General features: G+C 41.9%; 1 protein-coding gene across 1 annotated transcript in view; it reads left to right on the forward strand.

The window, feature by feature from the left end:
- LOC125459673 (CBY1-interacting BAR domain-containing protein 2-like) overlaps positions 1-20,147 on the forward strand; it is a 50,971-nt gene extending 30,824 nt beyond the window's left edge. Inside the window, exons 6-10 of the mRNA XM_059651765.1 lie at positions 6,665-6,769; positions 8,082-8,195; positions 13,304-13,402; positions 13,599-13,655; positions 18,142-20,147. Of these exons, the coding sequence (XP_059507748.1) occupies positions 6,665-6,769; positions 8,082-8,195; positions 13,304-13,402; positions 13,599-13,655; positions 18,142-18,279 (513 nt within the window). The 3' untranslated portion in view covers positions 18,280-20,147. The remainder of the gene's footprint in view (positions 1-6,664; positions 6,770-8,081; positions 8,196-13,303; positions 13,403-13,598; positions 13,656-18,141) is intronic.
- Positions 20,148-23,356: the final 3,209 nt, after the last annotated feature.

Raw genomic sequence — 23,356 nt, forward strand, 5'->3', positions numbered from 1 at the left:
CATCAGCTTTTGTGCTCCCAAGATGCTGTTTGGCCTGCTGTGTTCATCCAGCTCCACACTTTGTTATATCGGATTCTCCAGTATCTGCAGTTCCCATTATCTCTCATCCCTTTGGACTTGGCTTTAATAGGAATCTGTGGTGTTAACTGGTTCTGGTAGGAGTTCTTTTTTATTCATTCACAGGATGTGGACATCACTGGCCAGACAGCATTTATTACCCATCCCTTATTGCCCATTGGGCAGTTAAGAGTCAACCACAATGCTGTGGGTCTGGAGTCACTTGTAGGCCAGACCAGGTAAGGAAGGCTGTTTCAATGCCTAAAGGACATTAGTCAACCAAATGGGTTTGTCCCCAACAATTGACAATGGTCATCATTAGATTCTTAATTCAAGATAGTTATTAAAGTCAAATTCCACCATCTGCTGTGGCAGGATTCAAACCGGGGACACCAGAACATTATGTGGGGCTTTTGATTAACTGTCCAGTGATAATACCCCTAGGCCATCGCCTCCCCTAGTTTGCTGCTGTTTAAAGAGCGCTGCTGACGGTACTGACTGCCTCGTTCAAATCCTTTCAAAGATCTGCCTGCTCAAATTGGCAACAGCTTCTAAAATGGCAACTGTCTGCCCCCAGTGCTGATGGCAGAGAGGCAGCTTCTATCCCCTGGAGGCAACATGGTGTCACCAATGGGGAACTACACTTGGCTTTTGACCAATTAGGCCATTTAAACTCAAAAACAGCAAAGCAAGAACCACGCAACTTCGGAGTTGTGTCAGAACCCAGAATTCATACAGATGTGAAGTTCCTGATCAATCTTCAAAGTCCAGGGCCCAGTCTTAGAAAGTGACTGGTTGGTTCAGCATTTTCAGTTCCAAACTTGCAAGCCGGCTGATCAGAAGAAACCAGCCGAGGTTAGGCTGTAGGATTATACAAATGCTACATGCTTATATAAGTTTTATTGCACCCTGGGTAACAAGCTTTGTAATAATATAGTACTGATGCATGACTGCTTTAAAGAGCATTATCAGTAAATCTGAATGATGACTAATTATTAACCAGCACTACACTTCTCATCTTCATGAAACGGAAAAGATGGTTCTTTTCCTAGTGCTTAATATTTGTCAATATGACAACAAAGTAATTTGCGAAAATGCAATGTGGTTTGTTTTGCTGGAGTTCTCCGCTCACTAAATAATATACATGTCTTCTGACTGATTGCTGCAGTCTGCTTTGGCAGAGGTAAGTTAAGTGTTAGATGCATCACCTTCATCAAGCCTGTGTTGCTGTGGTTCATTTATATGTGCATGCACTGGCAAATCTCACATGAGGAAGCTTATGAGTATGAAATTCTTGCAGGCAAAGAGTTACAGGGCGTAAGTGCAATAGTTACAGGGCATTCTCTCCACATGTAATACACATATGTAAAGAACAATGAAGGAAGTATTTGTATTTATGTACGATCTTTCACAAACTTGAGAAGCCTCAAAGGGTTTTGCAGGAAATTGCATAGTTTTGAATCAGAGTCACCATTTTAATGTATGAAAAACATTACGATCCTGTTAGAGAATGCTAATGTTTAAAATAAATCAAAATACCTTGTTTCCAACCAACAGAACTCCACCTCAAAATTTCTCTTATTGTTAATGAAACAATATTTATTGCATTAAACAAAATAAGCACTATTAACTTAACAAGATGGTTTAGAATTACGCACGTTGTACACTCAGGTTTACTTGCTGCTTCCTCCAAGAATTCTCTTATCAGATGCATCAAACCCAAGGTCATTGGCTTCTTTAAGAACTGCCCTGTAGTTCTCTGGAGAATCATCCACAGCTCCAGCTATTGTCTGAAGTACAACTTTCATTCATCCTGTCTTGACTGTGGATGTGTCGGTCCATTGGTTGCTATTCCAATACTTGCAAATAAATCTGCTTAAAATTTTGATTCTTTTGTTTAATGGCTTCTCCCCCAAGCTTCAACCTAGTTGATTTTCCAAATTTTATCCCCTCACAGGATTCAATCTGAGATTAAACCTCATTCATATTCCACATACTCAATAAAGATGTGAGGGTTTTACTCTGCTTACAGCGTAGGTGTATCTGACTATTACTTCTCTGGGCTGCAAACTACATCAGATTCAAATTGCGACCAAAAATATCAGCAAATGCATAGACTAAATTGAAATAAAAAATCCTTCCTAACTCCACCCATCTACATGATGATGTAGCCTGATGTGGGCTGACCTTTAGGTTAAATATCCATCATGTACCTATCAGGCAGGGAGGAAGCTGTAGAGCGCGGGAGCCGTGGTTTACGAAGGAGGTGGAATCTCTGGTCAAGAGGAAGAAGAAGGCTTACGTTAGGATGAGATGTGAAGGCTCAGTTAGGGTGCTTGAGGGCGACGAGGTAGCCAGAAAAGACCTAAAGAGAGAGCTCAGAAGAGCCAGAGGGAGACATGAGAAGTTGTTGGCGAATAGGATCAGGGTAAACCCTAAGGCTTTCTATAGGTATTTAAGGAATAAAAGAATGACGAAAGTAAGATTAGGGCCAATCAAGGATAGTAGTGATAAGTTGTGTGTGGAGTCAGAGGAGATAGGGGAAGCACTAAATGAATATTTTTCAACAGTATTCACTCAAGAAAATGACTGTTGTTGAGGAGAATACTGAGATACAGGCTACTAGACTAGGTGGGATTGAGGTTCACAAGGAAGAGGTATTAGAAATCCTACAGAGGGTGAAGATAGATACGTCCCCTGGGCCGGATGGGATTTATCCTCGGATCCTCTGGGAAGCCAGGGAGGAGATTGCTGAGTCTTTGGCATTGATCTTTAACTCATCATTATCTACAGGAATAGTGCCTAATGACTGGAGGATAGCAAATGTGGTTCCCCTGTTCAAGAAGGGGAGTAGAGACAACCCTGGTAATTATAGACCAGTGAGCCTTACCTCAGTTGTTGGTAAAGTGTTGGAAAAGGTTATAAGGGATAGGATTTATAATCATCTAGAAAAGAATAAATTGATTAGGGATAGTCAGCACGGTTTTGTGAAGGGAATGTCGTGCCTCACAAACCTTATTGAGTTCTTTGAGAAGGTGACCAAACAGGTAGATGAGAGTAAACTGGTTGATGTGGTGTATATGGATTTCAGCAAGGCGTTCGATAAGGTTCCCCACAGTAGGCTATTGTACAAAATGCGGAGGAACGGAATTGTGGGAGATATGGCAGCTTGGATCGGAAATTGGTTTGCTGAATGAAGACAGAGGGTGGTAGTTGATGGGAAATGTTCACCCTGGAGACCAGTTACTAGTGGTGTAGCGCAAGGGTCGGTGTTGGGTCCACTGCTTTTGTCATTTTTATAAATGACCTGGATGAGGGCGTAGAAGGATGGATTAGTACATTTGCAGACGACACTAAGGTTGGTGGAGTTGTGGATAGTGGCAAAGGATGTTGTAGGTTGCAGAGAGACATAGATAAGCTGCAGAGCTGGTCTGAGAGTTGGCAAATGGAGTTTAATGCGGACAAGTGTGAGGTGATGCACTTTGATAGGAGTAACCGGAAGGCAAAGTACAGGGCTAATGGTAAGATTCTTAGTAGTGTAGATGAGCAGGGAGATCTTGGTGTCCATGTACACAGATCCTTGAAAGTTGCCACCCAGGTTGACAGGGCTGTTAAGAAGGCATACAGTGTTTTAGCTTTTATTAATAGAGGGATCGAGTTCTGGAACCAAGAGGTTATGGTGAAGCCGTACAAAACTCTGGTGCGGCCGCACTTGGAGTATTGTGTACAGTTCTGGTCACCGCATTATAAGAAGGATGTGGAAGCTTTGAAAAGGGTGCAGAGGAGATTTACTAGGATGTTGCCTGGTATGGAGGGAAGGTCTTACGAGGAAAGGGTGAAGGACTTGAGGCTGTTTTCATTAGAGAGAAGAAGGTTGAGAGGTGACTTAATTGAAACATATAAAATAATCAGAGGGTTAGATAGGGTTGATAGGGAGATCCTTTTTCCTAGGATGGTGACGGTGAGCATGAGGGGGCATAGCTTTAAATTGTGGGGTGAAAGATATAGGACAGATGTCAGAGGTAGTTTCTTTACTCAGAGAGTAGTAAGGGAATGGAATGCCTTGCCTGCAACGGTAGTAGATTCGCCAACTTTAGGTACATTTAAGTCGTCATTGGATAAGCATATGGACGTACATGGAATAGTGTATGTCAGATGGGCTTGAGATCGGTATGACAGGTCGGCACAACATCGAGGGCCGAAGGGCCTGTACTGTGCTGTAGTGTTCTATGTTCTATGTACGAATTTTTTTTTCTGACAAAATAAATGACTCCATAGCTTTCCAAGGTTCCCTGAATACTTTTAAGGTTGTTTACTGCCCAAAACAAAAACTATCTCTCTCCAGACTTACTTTGCGTGGAGTATAGACATCATGCTTCAAGTTCCCCAGTTAAGTAAAACTTGTTGTTTTGTAGCTCTCTCCCTTCTAATCTTAAAACAAAATTTATATTCTGGAGAACATGAACCAAGAACTAGATACTTGCAATGAAAGCTGTAGCCAATTTGCAACAGCAAGGCAACAAGCAGGAATAAGATGATGGCCAGATAATCCATTTTTAAGATGAGTGAGCGGACATGGTACACCGGCTTGAAATTTCACTCCTAGATCAGGAGCGCAGGTTCAGGACAATTTGTGGTCTCAACAAAAGAAAAAGTGTCCTGTAAGTTGAGATATTTGTTTGCGGGCAGGTGAAAAGGTCAAATGTGGCCATTGCCTGGATGGAATTCAGAGGAAATCACCGAGCCAGCTGGGTGTAATGGCAGGCTGGCGAAAAGGTTGCTGCTCCAGCACTTTGTTGAAACAATGACAAATGTATACAACATAACAAAGCCCTCCTGCCTAAATGTTCATCCCTTCATGTTCCCACAAACCTCTCATGCCCAAACTCCATGCCAACCCATGATACTGCATGAGCTGCCCACTATCCATTCTGAGTGGCCTCTTATATTAATCATGTCTTTCTATGCTCCTCTGGTCATTCCAATTCCTTATAGCTGCATTGCCAATTGATGGCATCTCATGGCAACCAGCATTACCATGGCAACCACTTTTACACCCTCAATGCCAACCAATCTATGTTTGCCATGAGCAGACATCAGGATTAAAGAGATTAAATAAAGTTTTTCAATGACTAAGAAAGAATTCACTATTAAAAAATACACCATCATTGATTAAGACTCCTTTAAAAATATATAATTTACATTTGTATTCATAATCAAAGATTTTCTAAGCACTTGGAGCTGTCAAAACTGTGAACTGACAGGCACCCCAGAGTGATAATTATTGATTGTGAAACCAGTCATGCAGCACTAGTCACTGTAATTACCAGCCCTATATCAACCAACACAGTACGACAGTAGCCACCTTATTTATTAACATTTTGTTTTCTTTCAACTGTTTAAAGAGCAAGAAATTTAAAGACATTGACAGCTTGACCCGTTGATTGAAAGCTTCCTTTGTCAATAATCTTTACAGCTCCAATGTATCTGTCAGTTCCAATGGATTTCTCCACTTTTCATGCACATCATGTTTACTTTAACAACCCCAAAGGTACTTTGGCAGGGTACCATACCCCACCAAAGACCATCAGTAAGATTAAACATTTTCCTAATAGGTCTAAAATATACACGTCATGTTCTGGATATCCCCGTAGTGAAAATCAGATTTCACTGACAGCAGCTGCCCTGTAATTTGTAGCATTGCCTCTTGTTTGAATCACTGATACGCAAACTACAATTTGCTGCCTTTATTCCCTCCCACCATGTGAAAATAGTAGGGACCAAGGTCAGAAATGGAAATGCTGGATGCATGTCTCCAGTCCCATTTTTGCTAAGATATAGAGCATCTCCCACCTAAGAATCTCAGGGCTGTCCATGAAATTTAATTTGTGGGGCAAGCATTTACATTGAAGATCTATGAGGTAAGTGTGTTGTATCTGTTAAGCCTCTGAGGGATTCAGTGGTGCGCTTTCTTAATGTTTGAAGTGTAATTTCTTTAAACAACTAGCAGAGTGAGTTTATCTCCTGGGATTGCATAATCTAGCCATTGTGTTTCCGTAATCTCTCAAACATCTTTCATAAAGTCTAAAGTAAAGGTTTAAGCAAAATAAAGTCTCAAAATATTGCATAGTAATACATTTTTATTCCATATTTACACATTACACCTGCTCAGAGCCATAACTGCAGGTAGAGTTTGGATTGTCCATGGTGCAGCCTTCTTGAACACGAGTCTTGAGGGGACAAAGGTTTTACTTGTGACCATTAACAAAAAGTTAGCAACACTGCCCTCAGGTTTGATGCTTCTCCGAATACCTTTCTCTTCCATGGTGGATTTTATTGGAAAAAGCTTCAGAAACAGTACATGATCCAGCTTCAACACAAAATGAAAGACAGACTGTAGTCCAGATGCATGACTATTTGAAAAAGAATGCTTTTAAAAAATGTAAAGTTTAACTGATTTAATTTCAGCATAAGATGTGCTTCTTTTTTCATTGTCATCCCTTGGAGTGCAGTGTACACTTCATGCCAAAGTGAATCTGCAAAGGCTTAATTGTTTGCTCCATGTTAACATGACTTTCTGAATGCGAACATTGGTTCCTTTCCTTAGGCTGAAGCCAACGTGCAGAAGGCTTCAGTCGATGTCAATCACACCACACATCAACTGGAGGAGATCATTCTCAAATTTCAGCAGCAAAAACTGAAGGACATTAAGGTATGAAGATTGCAGTTGATTTGGTGATTCATAAATGACCTCTCCTTTCCTGCCTTTCTTTCAAGCCATTCCTTGCCTCAGATTATTCTTACACTCAAAGCCTTTCACAAAGGGAAATTGCAATTAAGGCACGTCAGACCTGTTCCCAAAATGGCAGGACTGTCAATAATGAGAAATTGGGCAAATTGGACTGTATTCTCTAGAGTTTCGAGGGATGATAACTAATCTCATGGAAACCTACAAAACTCTTAAAGGGACAGACAGGGTAGATATAAGTATGTTCTTTGTTCTAGCCAGGGAGCCTATAATTAGGGGGCACAAGTTAAAAATAAGGGGCATGCAATTTAATTCAGGATAGGGAGAAACCGTTTCAGAAGGTTATGAACCTTTGGAATTCTCTACCACACATCACTATTGAAACATATAAAAATTCTTAGGGGACTTGAACAGGGTAAACATGAAACATCGTTTCCCCCTGTGCGTGAGCTGAGGACCAGTGGGCATAATCTCAGAATAACGTATTGCGCATTTAAAATTTCTGCTTTCAAAGAATAGTGAATCTGCGGAATTCTTTACCATAGAAGGCTGTTGAGGCTGGGTTGTTAAATATAATCAAAACAAAGACAGACAACTTTTAATCAGTTAGGAAATCAAGGGCTATGAGGAAAAGGCAGGAAAGTGGAGTTGAGAGGATTATCAGACCAGCCATGTCATAATTGAAAGGCAGAGCAGACTCAATGGGCTGAATGGCCTCCTGCTGCTTCTGAGTCTTATGGTGTTGTGGTCACATAGGGATGAAGAAACTTGGTCTTTGAGTATGTTTAAGGTAGAATTTGATAGATTTCTGATTATCGTTGGCTTGCAGCATTATGAGGTTGAGGTGAGCAAAAGGCATCGGTGTTCAATCAAAAATTAGAGTATTGAGTTGCAGGGCAGTCTCAACAGCCTGAATAGCCTACTCCTGTTCCAATGCTCCTATGTTCTAAAGGCTGTTACTTGAACCCAATCTTATGACAGTCCCTTCCCTCAGTTTTCCTTCCTCCTGTGGTATTTCGGTCTTCGTTAAATTAGCAGACATCTTTTCAATCTTGTTGTTATTGGTGCTTAGGTGACCTTGACCCTGCATATAGGCTTCTCTGTAGCAGCAGTGCCAACTCTTTCAATTCTCAAAAGGATTCCAGTCCACCATTAGAATAGCAGTCTTCTGATAGTCCCAGACGGGACTTGAGCAGTCATCTACAAATGTACCTGTCCGCTGTGTTGTGATTCACTTTGCACAAGTTAGACCATTTTCTTTCTTTTTAATTCACAGGCTATTTTCTCAAACTTTGTGACCATCGAGATGATATTCCATGCCAAGGCCCTTGAGATGTACACAAATGCTGTTCAACACCTGAACAACTTTGATGAAGAGAAGGATCTGGAGGTATGAGCGGAATTAACTTGAGTTCAGGTCCAGCAGACAGATTATAAGAAATCTTGACTAGGGTAAACAGAAGTAAAAATACTTTGTTTCTTTCAACAAATGAAATATCTAGATGAAAGCCAAAAGCACACAGAAAATGGTATTGCAGAAGCTGGAATAATTGGGAGATAAAACAAAACAACATTTTAGGTAACAAAGTGTGGAGCTGGATGAACACAGCAGGCCAAGCAGCATCTTAGGAGCACAAAAGCTGACGTTTCGGGCCTAGACCCTTTTCTGATGAAGGGTCTAGGCCCGAAACGTCAGCTTTTGTGCTCCTCTGATGCTGCTTGGCCTGCTGTGTTCATCCAGCTCCACACCTTGTTATCTCGGATTCTCCAGCATCTGCAGTTCCCATTATCTCTGATACAATATTTTAGGTGACTGTTGTTTGTACAGCAAAAATTGAAACCAAGTCCATCACTTTGTCTTACGTTTCTCAAATCTCAAAGCTCAGTAGTGACCAATGAGCTAAACGTCAACTGTTGCTCCACTGTTAAACAATGCTTGTAAAGCTTGGAACATCACACAGGAAAGATTTAACATTTAATCTAAACAAACGTTCTTCTCATTGCAAAGTTTTTTTCCCCACTGTATGAGAAAAAGACCTGCATTAAAAGAATTTAAAATTTCTAAAAACACTGAAAAATATGCACGGAGATCTTTAAGTCAAGTCTCATATGGATAACAATGAACAAACAAATCCCTTGGTCCATCGGATCTATCCCATCAAAGACTGTTGATACCTTCACAATAAATAGACCCCATTGCTTCCAACGTTTCCCTGAGAAAAGCTAGGGAAAACCAGATATAAACACAATTGGGTAGAAATAATCCAGGGAAATTTTCTCTGATTGATTCCCTCTTTGCTACATTACTGGGTGATCACAACCAGTCCTGGAGATCACATGGATCATGGATTCCTCACAACAGTTTCCAGTTGTGAGAGGCAAACCCTGCCTCAGCCAGAAATGGGTCTAGCTCTTGCCTCCAGGAGTTCACTGGGTCGACTGTTCAAACCAGCTTTCTGTTACTGTGGTCTAATACACTCGGTGAAATGAACTGCCTCCTCATGTCCACCTACATCTAACATACACAACTGAAACTGGTGATCACTGATTATCACTAATTTATTTCCAGTAACAAGCTATATTTATCAGAGCATTTATAAACGATAAAATGTCCCATCACACTTTACAATAGCTTTATCAAGTAAAATATAATGCCAAGCCATAAGGAGATTTTTGGTAAGATAATCAAAATCTTGGTCAAAGAGTCAGGTTTTGAGGAATTTCTTAAATCATGAAAATGAGGTTAGAGAGTGTGGAGGGATGGAGACAAAATTCCAGACCTTGGAGTTTAGGTGATGCAAAGTACAGCTACGGTCAAAATTGAAGATGCACAGGAAGCTAGAAGTGAAGGCATGCAAATATCGTTCATGGTTCTGAGACAGGAGACAATTTCAGAAATGGGGACTGTAACGCTATGGATCGATTTAAAAACAGAGATGAGAACTTTAAAATGAAGATGTTGCTTGACGATGAGGTTCTGTTGGTCAACTAGCACAGCAGAATGGTACACTAAGACGTGAGCAGCAGAGTGTTAGATCACCTCACATCTATGAATTGTACAATGTGGGAGACAACTCAGAGTGCATTCAAATAATGCACTTAATTAGTGCAAATTGGAACACCATCTATTCCTTTCATTATCTCATAAGCTTCAATTAGAACAGCTGTGAATCTACGCTGCACTCTTTTAACCTATCTTGGTAATAAGGATGACTTTTCCTGTGAATCAGTTTAATGGCCTCCTTTTCTCCCTTTCCAAAGTTTTAACATCATTCACTTTGTGACATATCGAATCTAAACATGTATTCCACATGAAGCCAAGATCTTATGCTAGCGCAAAGTATCATGCCTTATTTTATAATTAATGCTCTTACGTTTATTCATCATCTTCCATTTCCAATTCATACCATTTACTTTTAGAGATTTATAAATTAGGACACCTGTAGGCCAAGTGAAATAGGGATTGATAGGAAGGGTGAGGGGAGAAACAAATGAAAAATATTATATATGAATGCACGAAGCATAAGAAATAAGATGGATGAGCTTGAGGCTCAGTTGGAAGTTGGCAAGTATGATGTTGTGGGGATAACTGAGACGTGGCTTCAAGTGGACAGGGCCTGGGAAATGAATATTCAAGGCTATACGTGCTATCGAAAGGACAGACTGGTGGGCAGAGGAGGTGGGGTAGCCCAGTTGGTGAGGAATGATATTCAGTCCGTTGTGAGGGGGGACATAGAGTCAGCAGATGTAGAGTCAGTATGGATAGAGCTGAGAAATTCTAAGGGTAGAAAGACCCTAATGGGAGTTATCTACAGGCCCCCAAACAGTAGTCTGGAGGTAGGGTGCAGGTTGAATCAAGAGTTGAAATTGGCCTGTCACAAAGGTATCTCTACAGTTGTTATGGGAGATTTCAACATGCGGGGAGACTGGGAGAATCAGGATGGTACTGGACCCCGAGAAAGGGAGTTTGTAGAGTGCCTCCGAGGTGGATTCTGAGAACGGCTTGGACTGGAGCCTACCAGGGAGGAGGCAATTCTGGATCTGGTGTTGTGCAATGAACCGGATTTGATCAGGGACCTCAAAGTAAAGGAGCCATTAGGAGGTAGTGACCATAATATGATAAGTTTTAATCTGCAGTTTGAGAGAGAGAAGGGAGAATCGGAAGTGTCAGTATTGCAGATGAATAAAGGGAACTATGGAGCTATGAGGGAGGAGCTGGCCAAAGTTCAGTGGCACAATACCCTGGCAGGGATGGCAGTGGAACAACAATGGCAGGTATTTCTGGATATAATGCAGAAGGTGCAGGATCAGTTCATACCAAAGAGGAAGAAAGATCCTAAGGGGAGGCAGGGGCAGCCGTGGCTGACGAGGGAAGTTAAGGACTGCATAAAAATAAAAGAGAAGTATAACATAGCAAAGATGAGTGGGAAGCCGGAGGACTGGGAAGCTTTTAAAGAGCAACAGCGGATAACTAAAAAGGCAATACACAGAGAAAAAATGAGCTATGAAGGAAAACTGGCCAAAGATATAAAGGAGGATAGTAAAAGCTTTTTTAGGTATGTGAAAAGAAAAAAAATGGTTACGACTAAAGTTGGGCCCTTGCAGTCAGAAACGGGTGAATTTATTATGGGGAACAAGGAAATGGCAGATGAGTTGAATAGGTACTTTGGATTTGTCTTCACTGGGGAAGACACAAGCAATATCCCAGATGCAATAGGCTGAAGGACCGAGGGTAATGGACGAACTGAAGGGTATTTATATTAGGCAGGAAATGGTGTTGGATAGACCGTTAGGTCTGAAGGCTGATAAGTCCCCAGGACCTGATGGTCTGCATCCCAGGGTACTTAAGAAGGTGGCTCTAGAAATTGTAGACGCGTTGGTAATTATTTTCCAAGGTTCTATAGATTCAGGTTCAGTTCCTGCAGATTGGAGGGTGGAAAATGTTGTCCCACTTTTCAAGAAAGGAGGGAGAGGGAAAACAGGAAATTACAGACCGGTTAGCCTGACGTCAGTGGTGGGAAAGATGCTGGAGTCAATTATAAAAGATGAAATTACGACTCATTTGGATAGCAGTGACAGAATAGATCAGAGTCAGCATGGATTTACGAAGGGGAAATCGTGCTTGACTAATCTTCTGGAATTTTTTGAGGATGTATCTGTGAAGATGGATAAGGGAGAGCCAGTGGATGTAGTGTACCTGGACTTTCAGAAAGCCTTTGATAAAGTCCACCGCATGGGAGATTGATGAACAAAATTAGGACACATGGTATTGGGGGCAAAATACTGATTTGGATTGAAAATTGGCTGGCTGACAGGAAGCAAAGAGTAGTGATAAACGGGTCCCTTTCGGAATGGCAGGCAGTGACCAGTGGGGTACCATAAGGTTTGGTGCTGGGACCGCAGCTGTTTACGATATGTATTAATGATATAGACGAAGGCATTAGAAGTAATATTAGCAAATTTGCTGATGACACAAAGTTGGGTGGCAGTGTGAAATGTGAGGAGGATGTTATTAGAATACAGGGTGACTTGGACAGGCTAGGTGAGTGGACGGATGCATGGCAGATGCAGTTTAATGTGGATAAATGTGTGGTTATACACTTTGGTGGCAAGAACAGGAAGGCAGATTACTATCTCAATGGAGTCAAGTTAGATAAAGGGGAAGCACAACGAGATCTAGGTGTTCTTGTACATCAGTCAATGAAAGCAAGCATGCAGGTACAGCAGGCAGTGAAGAAAGCTAATAGCTCTCCCTATTTATTCCAGTTCCCTCACCCCATCCCCCTCTCTGATGAAGGGTCTAGGCCCGAAACGTCAGCTTTTGCGCTCCTGGGATGCTGCTTGGCCTGCTGTGTTCATCCAGCCTCACATTTTATTATCTTGGATTCTCCAGCATCTTCAGTTCCCATCATCACTTTCCTGTGGTGTCTGGAATCCGATATAAGTTAAGATAACGAAGTGTGGAGCTGAATGAACACATCAGGCCAAGCAGCATCTCAGGAGCACAAAAGCATTTGCAGTTCCCATTATCTCCTATATAAATTAGACGTCTTTCTTGGAAGGACCTTTGAATTTATAAACCTTACGTAAGCAATTGATGGTTTCATGGCCACCATTACTGAGACTGGCTTTCAATTTTAGAAATTGACTAATTATCTGAAATTATATGTTGGGAATCAAACCAGTATTTACAGAGCATTAACCTGGGCCTCTGGATTACTAGTCCAGTGATAGTACTATTAGCCCATTATTGCCATGTTTACTCCAGTCATCCAAGAGGCTGTACCAACTATGTGAGTTGCTTCATATTTTTTCCTTTTTCCAAAGGTACCTCAATCTTGCAACTTGTAGCAAATAGATGAGAATCTCACTGGTCAACATAAGAAGAAAGCGAGGCCAATCTGCTCTTGATCCCGTTCTGCAATCTTTTGCAATGCCCCTCTTAGCTCTTTGCTTTCATTTCATTTCAACCTGTTGTATTTGGATTTTGTCTCACAGGCATTTAAGTCAAAGGTCTCCATCAGTGAACTTGAGAATGATGCACGGCCGTCTCAATCCCACAGCAGCTCCACCTTTGAACAATCCCAAGTGAGTCAGGTAACATGACTTTGGAATATTTCTGCCTTTCTTGCCTCATTCATTAACTGGCAAGGGAATATCATTGTTCAGGCACAGCAAGGAACCAATGAGACTCATTTAAATATTCAAAATTCACGGGAAGAAAAGCCTAATGTAATCCATAGTAGCAGAAGCAACAGGACTAAATGCATCTTTCACTCTGTCCCTTCCCCAGCCAGGTAAACTCCTGCGAGAGGCAAGAAAAGAGAGAAAAAAGTCCAATGGCAATAAGGTAAAAGTTACTCTGGAAAATATATCTTTTGTTTCCTCAGGCAATTAGAACCATGTCAAGAGATCACAAGGACCAATTGTCAATCATAAAATTAATAAAGTAATTATAAAAGTTATAAGCAGGCACTTGGATATGTTGAGGTTAATCAAGCAGAGTCATTATGGTTTTGTGAAAGGATATTATGCTTTGCCAATCCATTACAGTTGTTTGAGGAGGTAACATGCGCTGGAGAAAGAAGGGGAATGCACTGGACTTAGATTTCCAGAAGGCATATAATAAGTTATCACATCAGAGATTATTGTGGAGATTAAAAGCTCATGGTGTTGGGGTTAGAAATTGGATGGATGGGAGACTGGCTGGCTAATAGAGAGCACAGGGTAGGTGTGAATGTGTCTTTTTGAGGCCGGCAAGAATGTAGTGAGTAATATGCCACAGGGATCAGTGTTGGGACTTCTACTATATATAATTTATAAAAATGATTTAAATGAAAGGACAGCAGTTTTTAGTTATCAAATTTGCAGACAACAAAATGATTGGCAGGAAATTAAGTTTTTCAGAGGATACAAGGAGGCTACAAAAAGATAGCTATCGGTTAAGCGAGTAGAAAAAGAAGTGGTAAATGGAGTAAAGTTGCCCATTTTGGCGAGAAGAATTTAAAGGAAGCAAATGAACTAAATGGTGAGAGAATATAGAATTCTTAGAAGCAAAGTGGTCCAGGTAACCTCATGTATGAATCAGAAATGGTTAGCATGCAGATACAGCAAGCAATTAGGAAAGCCAGTAGGATTTTACCATTTATCACAAGGGGCGTGGAATACACAGCAGAAAGATTATACTTTGGTCAGACATGTTGAAATTGTGCCTGGATTGATGTGCATGGAATTGGTCATCTTATTTAAAGAAGGATGTAAATAAATTGGTGAGTGTCTGGTGGCGGTTTACTAGATTAATAGTGGGAATGTGGAGATTGTGGTATGAGGAACAACTGGACAGACTAAGCTTGCATCTGCTGGGGGGTTAGAAGCGTAAAGGTGACTTGATTGAACGATGTAAAAACCTGAATAGCCTTTACAGGATAGACGTGACGAGAATCTAGAATTACGGGTCCCTGTTCTAAAACCAAAAGTTGCCATTTAAAACCGGGATGAGGTGATTTGTTTTCTCAGAGAGGGTCATGAATCTTTGAAATTCTTTCCCTGGAAAGGTGGTGGAAGCAGAACTCGTTAATATTTTTAAGGTACAGGTAGGAAGATTCCTGTTAAGTAAGAGGTTGCAAGATTTTCAGGGATGGATATTAATCTGGATGTGAGGTTACAATAAGATCTGCCATGATATTAAATTGCAGAGCAGGCTTGAGGCCTCCTCCCAACGGCCCACTCTTGCTCCCTATTCACATGCTTATATGTCCTTAGTTCATCAGATTTGAACAGCACAAGAGGATTTATATTTCAGTCTGCACCGGAATTAGTTCACAACTTTTCCCCATTAACATTTTAATAATAAAAATCTTCCCCAAAGAAGCTATGTTCAACTACCTTTAAGAGTCACACGTGTCAAAACATGTTGAATATTTAAAGCCAAAATGAGTGATTCTCTGCTCTAAGAGATCTGCATGTCCTTAGAACAAATATGTATCTAATTCTCTCAATTTCTACACAAACCACCCTCAACTGCGTTCTCAGATACTCAGATTTGTTTTGGATGAATGCAGTTTGGAGGTTCAAAGATCACTTTGGATAATGGCTGAAGTCTTGTGATAGTAAAGGTGACAAAACTGTCTGCACTTTTTGTCATTAATCCTCTGAAACTAGCAAACTGTAGAATCTGTACACTTACAATTATCTACAGAAATCCCAGATGTTACTGTCAGCAATTGTGTGTTCATCCAGGAGGCACATTATCAAAGTCACTACCCTCCACCTCACACCTCTCCCAATACTCCACCCGCTCACCTCCGTCACCCCCAGCTCCGTATTCCCCCAACTCTCCACAGCACCCCACCCCAATCCCCACTCTTAGCAACACCACCAAAAACTGAAGCAAATAGAAAACACGGAACCATTGAGAACTGGTCACTATTTGTATCCATGCAGAAAAATTATTGAAAAAGTTTCACCTTGTTGAATTTCTGGATTTCTAATTGGATCCTCTGCTCACAATTACTGGTGAACTGCCACACTGATCCTGGAAAGCACGTTACATATTTACACAATTTCAAATTTCTCCATTGTGATAAAAAAAATCACATTTTTAAAAAATTATTTTAAAGATATATTTCAGTCTTTACCTTAATCCCATGTGTGTGGCTTTATGAAGCTATAATTAAAAATGAAAATATCGTTGTGTTTCACTTCCTGGTTTACTGTCTGTGAGGTTACTTCAATGTGATTGGCTGCTTAACCTGCTTGATGATATCGCTTGTCCAGTGATCCCCTTACCTTGGCACTTGAATCACAATGGCATCATGGAAAGTGAAATCCATACCATCTAGGTCTTTGTGGGCAGCTTTTTGCTGGCTGCTAGGGCTGTTACATTGTCACTTGACAGTGGAATCTGAACAATATAAAATCAAATTAGCATCATCCACAAACTCATTTTGAAACATGTTCTTGAATACCAATCTCTGTGTATGTAATTCCAATGGATTCATAGAGTTGTATAGCATGGAAGCTGACCCTTCAGTCCAACTCATCTGTGCCGACCAGATAGCCTAAATTAATCTAGTCCCATTTGCCAGCAATTGACCCATATTCTTCTAAATCCTTCCTATTCATGTACCCATCCTGATGCCTTTTAAATGTTATAATTGTATCAGCCTCTACTAATTTCTCTGGCAGCTAATTTCATATTTATACCACCCTCTGTGTGAAAACATTGCCCCTTAGGTGCCTTTTAAATCTTTCCCCTTTGACCTTAAACCGATGCTGTCTAGTTTTCGACTCGCCCACCCTGGGGAAAAGACCTAGGCTATTTACCGTCATGAGTTTATAAACCTCTTTAAGGTCACCCCTCAACCTCTGAAGCTCTGGGGAAAAAAGGCCCAGTCTATTCAACCTCTCCCTACAGATCAAACCCTCCAGCCCTAACAGCATCTTTGTACAAAGATAGGTGGAGGGGCAGTTAGTATTGAGGAAGCGGGGAGGCTGCAGGAGGATTTAGACAGGTTAGGACAGTGGGCGAAGAAGTGGTAGATGGAATACAACATGCGAAAATGTGAGGTCATGCACTTTGGTGGACAGAATTGAGGCATAAACTATTTTCTAAGTGGGGAGAAAATTCAGAAATCTGAAGTGCAAAAGGACTTGGAAGTCCTAGTCCAGGAATTTCTTAAGGCAAACTTGCAGGCTGAGTCAGTAGTTAGGAAGGCAAATACAACATTGGACAAGAATATAAAAGCAAGGATGTAATACTGAGGCTTTATAAGGCTCTGGTCAGACTACATTTAAAACATTGTGAGCAATTTTGCCCCCCATACCTCAAGACGATCCACAGGAGATTCATAAGAATGATTCCAGGAATGAAAGGCTCAACTTAGAAGGAATGCTTGAGGACTCTGAGATTCTACTCAATGGAGTTGAGAAGGATTGGGGGGTGGGTCTAATTGAAACTTACAGAATACTGAACAGCCTGGACAGAGTGGATGTTGGGAAGATGTTTCCATTGGTAGGAGACACTAGGGCTTGAGGGCCCAGCCTTAGAGTAAAGGGAAGACTTTTTAGAACAGAGATAAGGAGAAATCTCTTCAGCGAGAGAGTGGTGAATCTATGGAATTCATTGCCACAGGCTGTCGAGGCCAGGTCATTGAGTATATTTAAGGCAGAGATAGATAGGTTCTTGATTGTCAAGGGGATCAAGGGCTGTGAGGACAAAGCTGGAGAATGGGGTTGATTGAATAGCAGTGCAAACCTGATGGGCTGAATGGCTTAATTTCTGTTCCCATGGCTTACGGTCTAAATCTTTTCTGAACCTTTTCTAATTTCAATACTTCAGCTTTAAAGAATCAGTTGCAAATCTTCGGCTTTTGAATTAAATCATGTGGATATTAGAATATAGTGTTCATACAAAAATCAAATCATTTAATTTTTACTGCTTGTCATGACATTTAAGCGAAGACATTCATATTTTGTACATCAATACATGTGCAAAATGAAGGCTAGTCCTCGATTTATGAATGTCTGATTGATGAACAGTCATACATACGAATGGGTTACTGTATACTCTTGTATTCATTTTTAATTTTAATGATCCAACATGCAAACGTTTGCTCATACAAATGGGCAGCTGTTTTATATTTTACTGTATTCTGTTCTGATTTGCATACAAATCGACCTACAAACGTACTCAGGAACAGAACCCATTCATAATCTGGGATGTGCCTATAATCTGAACGCCTCTCACCTTAAAATGCAAAACTCTAATCCATGTTTCTTCATGGAATTGCTCCCTCTGATTCAGTCTTGGAACTAAAAGCCTCATGTCATTGCAGCTCGAGACAACACCAAGGGTTCTTCATGCCCATTTTCAGGAAGATGAGTCAGAGGAAGAGGAAGAAGAGGAAGAGGTTGAAGAATTGCAGGATGTCAGTGATGATGAGTACAATCTATATGCAAAAGTTAGAAAATGAGTCATCTGTTACTGGTTCACTTTGCAATAATATATTCCCAATGATTGCTTCAGGAAGTAAAATTATTTATATAGTATCTAGGCCAAGCCAACGATTTGTAAAAGTAATTGATAGCCACCTGTGGCTGTGATGTCTGGAAACTGTCTAACACCCTATGATTGATTGGAGCCTCTAAAATGGATAGATAGCAGAGCACCAGACTCTTAAGTTTTACAATCAAATGTGATCCTTGACGTTCATGTTTCAAATTGGTTTAGAAGAGCAGCTCTGAATGAACGAGGATGGAAGGGAAATAAATTTTATTAAAGAAATATATAGGTAACTGTCCTGCCATTGAACTTGTAACTAACCTGTGAAACATGGGAATTATATTAAGGGAACAGAAAGAGAAAAATGAACACATGTATAGGTCAAATATAGATTTATAGAACTTTGTAATTTCCCTCTTTTTATGCTCCCTTTAGAATCACTTAAACATTCTAATATTTTTGTCACCTGCTTTGTGTCCTCTGTCAAGTTTTACACATAGTTGCTGTGTCTCTTTGGTACTACATTCTTTATCTCATGTTACTTCTCCTCAACCTTCTAACCAAAATGGATCAATTCATATTTCTCTGCATTGCATCCCGCTTGCCAATTCACGCGTTCTACCAGCTTGATTATGTCCTCATGAAATGTAACACTTCCAACTTCTGTGTTATCTGAAGAATTTTTGAAATTGTGCCCTGCATACACATGGTTGGGTCATTAACATTTATCAAGTAAAGCAGCAATCCCAACCTGACCTCAGGGAAATCCAACTGTACACCATCCTCCAACCACTTTATTCCCTGGCACTCGGCCAACTTTATATCCATGTTACACCACCTCTCCCTTCCTTTTATTGTGACAGCATCAATTTTGCTGAAAAGTCTGTCATGTACTACTTTATTAAAAACATTTTACAAGTTTTCAGACACTATTTAATCAAGTTACCCACACCAGTCATTTCTCTAAGCAAAAACCTAAAGAACTGTGGACTCTGTAAATCAGAATAGATATTGCTGGAAAAGCTCAGCAGGTCTGACTGCATCTGTGGAGAGAAACCAGAGTTAACGGTTCGGGTTGAGCGACTCTTCGAATTTTTATTTTTTGTTTCAAGTTTTGTTAACCATTTCTGCCAGATTATCAATAGACTCAAAGCACAAATTGCCCTGAACCAAAGGGGTTCCTGATGTCATTCACAGGGATCTGGGTGTACAGGTACATAGGTCACTGAAAGTGGCAATGCAGGTGGAGAAGGTAGTCAACAAGGCATACGGCAGGCTTGCCTTCATCGGCCGGAGCATTGAGCTTAAAACTTGGCAGGAAATGTTATAGCTTTATTGAACCTTGGTTAGGCTGCATTTTGAATATTGTGTTCAGTTCTGGTTGTCACGCTACCAGAAAGCTATGGTGGCTTTGGAGAGGGTAGAGAAAAGGTTTACCAGGATGTTGCCTGGTGTGGGTGTTACCAGGATGTTACCTGGTATAGTGAGCGTTAGCTATGAGGAGAGGTTGGCGAAACCTGGGTTGTTTTCACTGGAACAACAGAGGTTGAGGGGTGACCTGATAGAGGTCTACAAGATTATGAAGGGTATGGACAGACTGGACAGTCAGAAGCTTTTTCCCGGAGAGGAAGATTCAGCTACCAGTAGCCATGGGTTTAAGGTGCGAGGGGCAAGGTTTAAAGGTGATGTACGAGGCAAGTTTTTTACACAGAGGGTGGTGGGTGCCTGGAACTCACGGCCGGGGGAGGTAGTGGAAGCAGATACTATAGTGGCCTTTAAGGGGAGTCTTGACAAATATATGAATAGGATGGGAATAGAGGGATACAGTCCCAGGAACTGTAGGGGGATTTAGTTGTGATGAGCAGCATGTTGGTGCAGGCTTGGAGGGCCGAAGGGCCTGTTCCTGTGCTGTAATTTTCTTTGTTCTTGGTTAACGAAGAGACTGTCCATTTTGTCCTGAATTCTGTCTCCAAAAGCATCCTGCCCCACGTCTTTCAACTGACTGGCCAATGGTATGTGGTGTTATTCTGCGTATATTTTTGGAACAAGGATGTAATAGTTGCAGGTCCTCAGTCATCTGGCAACAGTCCTATTAGCTAAAGAGAATTGAAGGATACATTTCAGTGCCAAGATTGCTAGTTTTTTTTTCCTGGGCTACAAAGTCAATGTGTGGCATATGTGAGTGCATGCGGTTAAGTTGTAGATCAGCCCTTATTTCACTGGGGGGAAGAAAGGCTTGAGGAGCATCAACAGGACTGTTGAAATCACAGAAATATGTATCAAGAGAAATGCCTTGGAGACAGGTGACTGTTTGAAAAGGGTGAGAGAAAATCATAAAAATGGGAACTTTAATTTGCCGTGTTTAAAAAGCACTTCATAATTAAGACAAAATATATTCTTCTCCTTAGTGATAATCATTGCAGAGCTCTGCACAATTGCCTATGCTCCTTTTCTCTGCCTGATGAAGGTGGAATATTATGTGAGAAGATGTGAGGTTATGTATTTGGCAGAATGAATGGAGGAGCTGAGTATTATTTAAATGGAGAAAGACGACATAAAGCTATAGAACAGAAGGATTTGGCAGTCCTCATCCATGACATCTATGTTTAGTGGGTAATACGGGACACAATGAAATATTGTGATAAGAGATAATGGGAACTGCAGATGCTGGAGAATCCGAGATAACAAGTGTGGAGCTGGATGAACACAGCAGGCCCAGCAGCATCTTAGGAGCACAAAAGCTGACCTTTTGGGGCTAGACCCTTCATCAGAAATGGGGGATGGGGAGAAGATTCTGAAATAAACAGGGAGAGAGGGGGAGGCGGACCAAAGATGGATAGAGGTGAAGATAGGTGGAGAGGACAGTATAGGTGGGGAGGTAGGAAGGGGATAGGTCAGTCCAGGGAGGATGGACAGGTTAAGGGAGCGGGATGACGTTAGTAGGTAGGAAATGGAGGTGCGGCTTGAGGTGGGAGGAGGGGCTAGGTGAGGGGAAGAACAGGTTAGGGAGGCGGGAATGAGCTGGGCTGGTTTTGAGATGCAGTGGGGGGAGGGGAGATTTTGAAGCTGGTAAAATCCACATTGATACCATTGGGGTGCAGGTTTCCCAAGCAGAATATGAGTTGCTGTTCCTGCAACCTATGGGTGGCATCATTATGGCACTGCAGGAGGCCCAGGATGGACATGTCGCCTATGGAATGGGAGGAGGAGTTAAAATGGTTCATGATTGGGATGTGCAGTTGTTTATTGTGAACCGAGTGGAGGTGTTCTGCAAAATGAACTGCACCTCCCAGTCGAAGTCCGTTGAGCACGAGGCAGCGCCGATACAGCCATCAACGTAATGGAGCAAGATGTGGGGTTTAGGGCTGGTGTAGGTGCGAAAGAGGGACATCATCCCCTGACACTTCCGGCATCTACAATCCGACCCCACCACTAAAGACATTTTTCCTACCACACCCTTCTATGCCTTCCCGAGAGACCACTCTCTCTCGGACTCCCTCCAACCCCACCACACCCGGCACTTTCCCCTACAACCGCAGGAAGTGCTACACTTGCCCCCACACGTCCTCCCTCACCCCCATCCCAGGCCCCAAGATGACTTTCCACATCAAGCAGACGTTCACCTGCACATCTGCCAATGTGGTATATTGCATCCGCTGTGCCCGTTGCGGCTTCCTCTACATTGGGGAAATCAAGCGGAGGCTTGAGGACTGCTTTGCAGGACACCTCCGCTCGGTTCGCAACAAACAACTGCACCTCCCAGTCGCGAACCATTTTAACTCCCCCTCCCATTCCTTAGACGACATGTCCATCATGGGCCTCCTGCAGTGCCATAATGATGTCACCCGTAGGTTGCAGGAACAACAACTCATATTCCGCCTGGGAACCCTGCAGCCCAATGGTATCAATGTGGACTTCAGCAGCTTCAAAATCTTCCCTTCCCCCACCACATCCCAAAATCAGCCCAGCCTGTCTCTGCCTCCCTAACCTGTTCTTCCTCTCACCTATCCCCTCCTCCCACCTCAAGCCACACATCCATTTCCTGCCTACTAACCTCATCAAAGAACAAAGAACAAAGAAACCTATAGCACAGGAACAGGCCCTTCGGCCCTCCAAGCCTGCGCCGATCAAGATCCTCTGTCTAACCTGTCATCTATTTCCTAACGGTCTGCGTCCATTTGCTCCCTGCCAACCCATGTACTTTTCCAAATATATCTTAAAAGATGCTAACGTGACTGCGCCTACCACCTCTGCTGGCAACGCGTTCCAGGCACCTACCACCCTCTGTGTAAAGAACTTTCCACGCATATCTCCCTTAAACTTTCCTCCTCTCACTTTGAACTCATGACCCCTAGTAATTGAATCCCCCACTCTGGGGAAGAAAGCTTCTTGCTATCCACCCTGTCTATACCCCTCATGATTTTGTAGACCTCAATCAGGTCCCCCCTCAAACTCCGTCTTTCTAATGAAAATAATCCTAATCTACTCAACCTCTCTTCATAGCTAGCACCCTCCATACCAGGCAGCATCTTGGTGAACCTCCTCTGCACCCTCTCCAAAGCATCCACATCCTTTTGGTAATGTGGCGACCAGAACTGCACACAATACTCCAAATGTAGCCGAACCAAAGTCCTATACAACTGCAACATGACCTGCCAACTCTTGTACTCAATACCCCGTCCGATGAAGGAAAGCATGCCGTATGCCTTCTTGACCACCCTATTGACCTGCATTGCCACCTTCAGGGAACAATAGACTGAAACACCCAGATCTCTCTGTACATCAATTTTCCCTAGGGCTTTTCCATTTACTGTATAGTTCGCCCTTGAATTTGATCTTCCAAAATGCATCACCTTGCATTTGCCCGAATTGAACTCCATCTGCCATTTATCTGCCCAACTCTCCAGTCGACCTATATTCTGCTGTAATCTCTGACAGTCCCCTTCACTATCAGCTACTCCACCAATCTTAGTGTCATCAGCAAACTTGCTCATCAGACCACCTACACCTTCCTCCAGATCATTTACATATATCACAAACAACAGTGG

This window comes from Stegostoma tigrinum, chromosome 16 (assembly GCF_030684315.1).
Source record: "Stegostoma tigrinum isolate sSteTig4 chromosome 16, sSteTig4.hap1, whole genome shotgun sequence".
Taxonomy (NCBI): domain Eukaryota; kingdom Metazoa; phylum Chordata; class Chondrichthyes; order Orectolobiformes; family Stegostomatidae; genus Stegostoma; species Stegostoma tigrinum.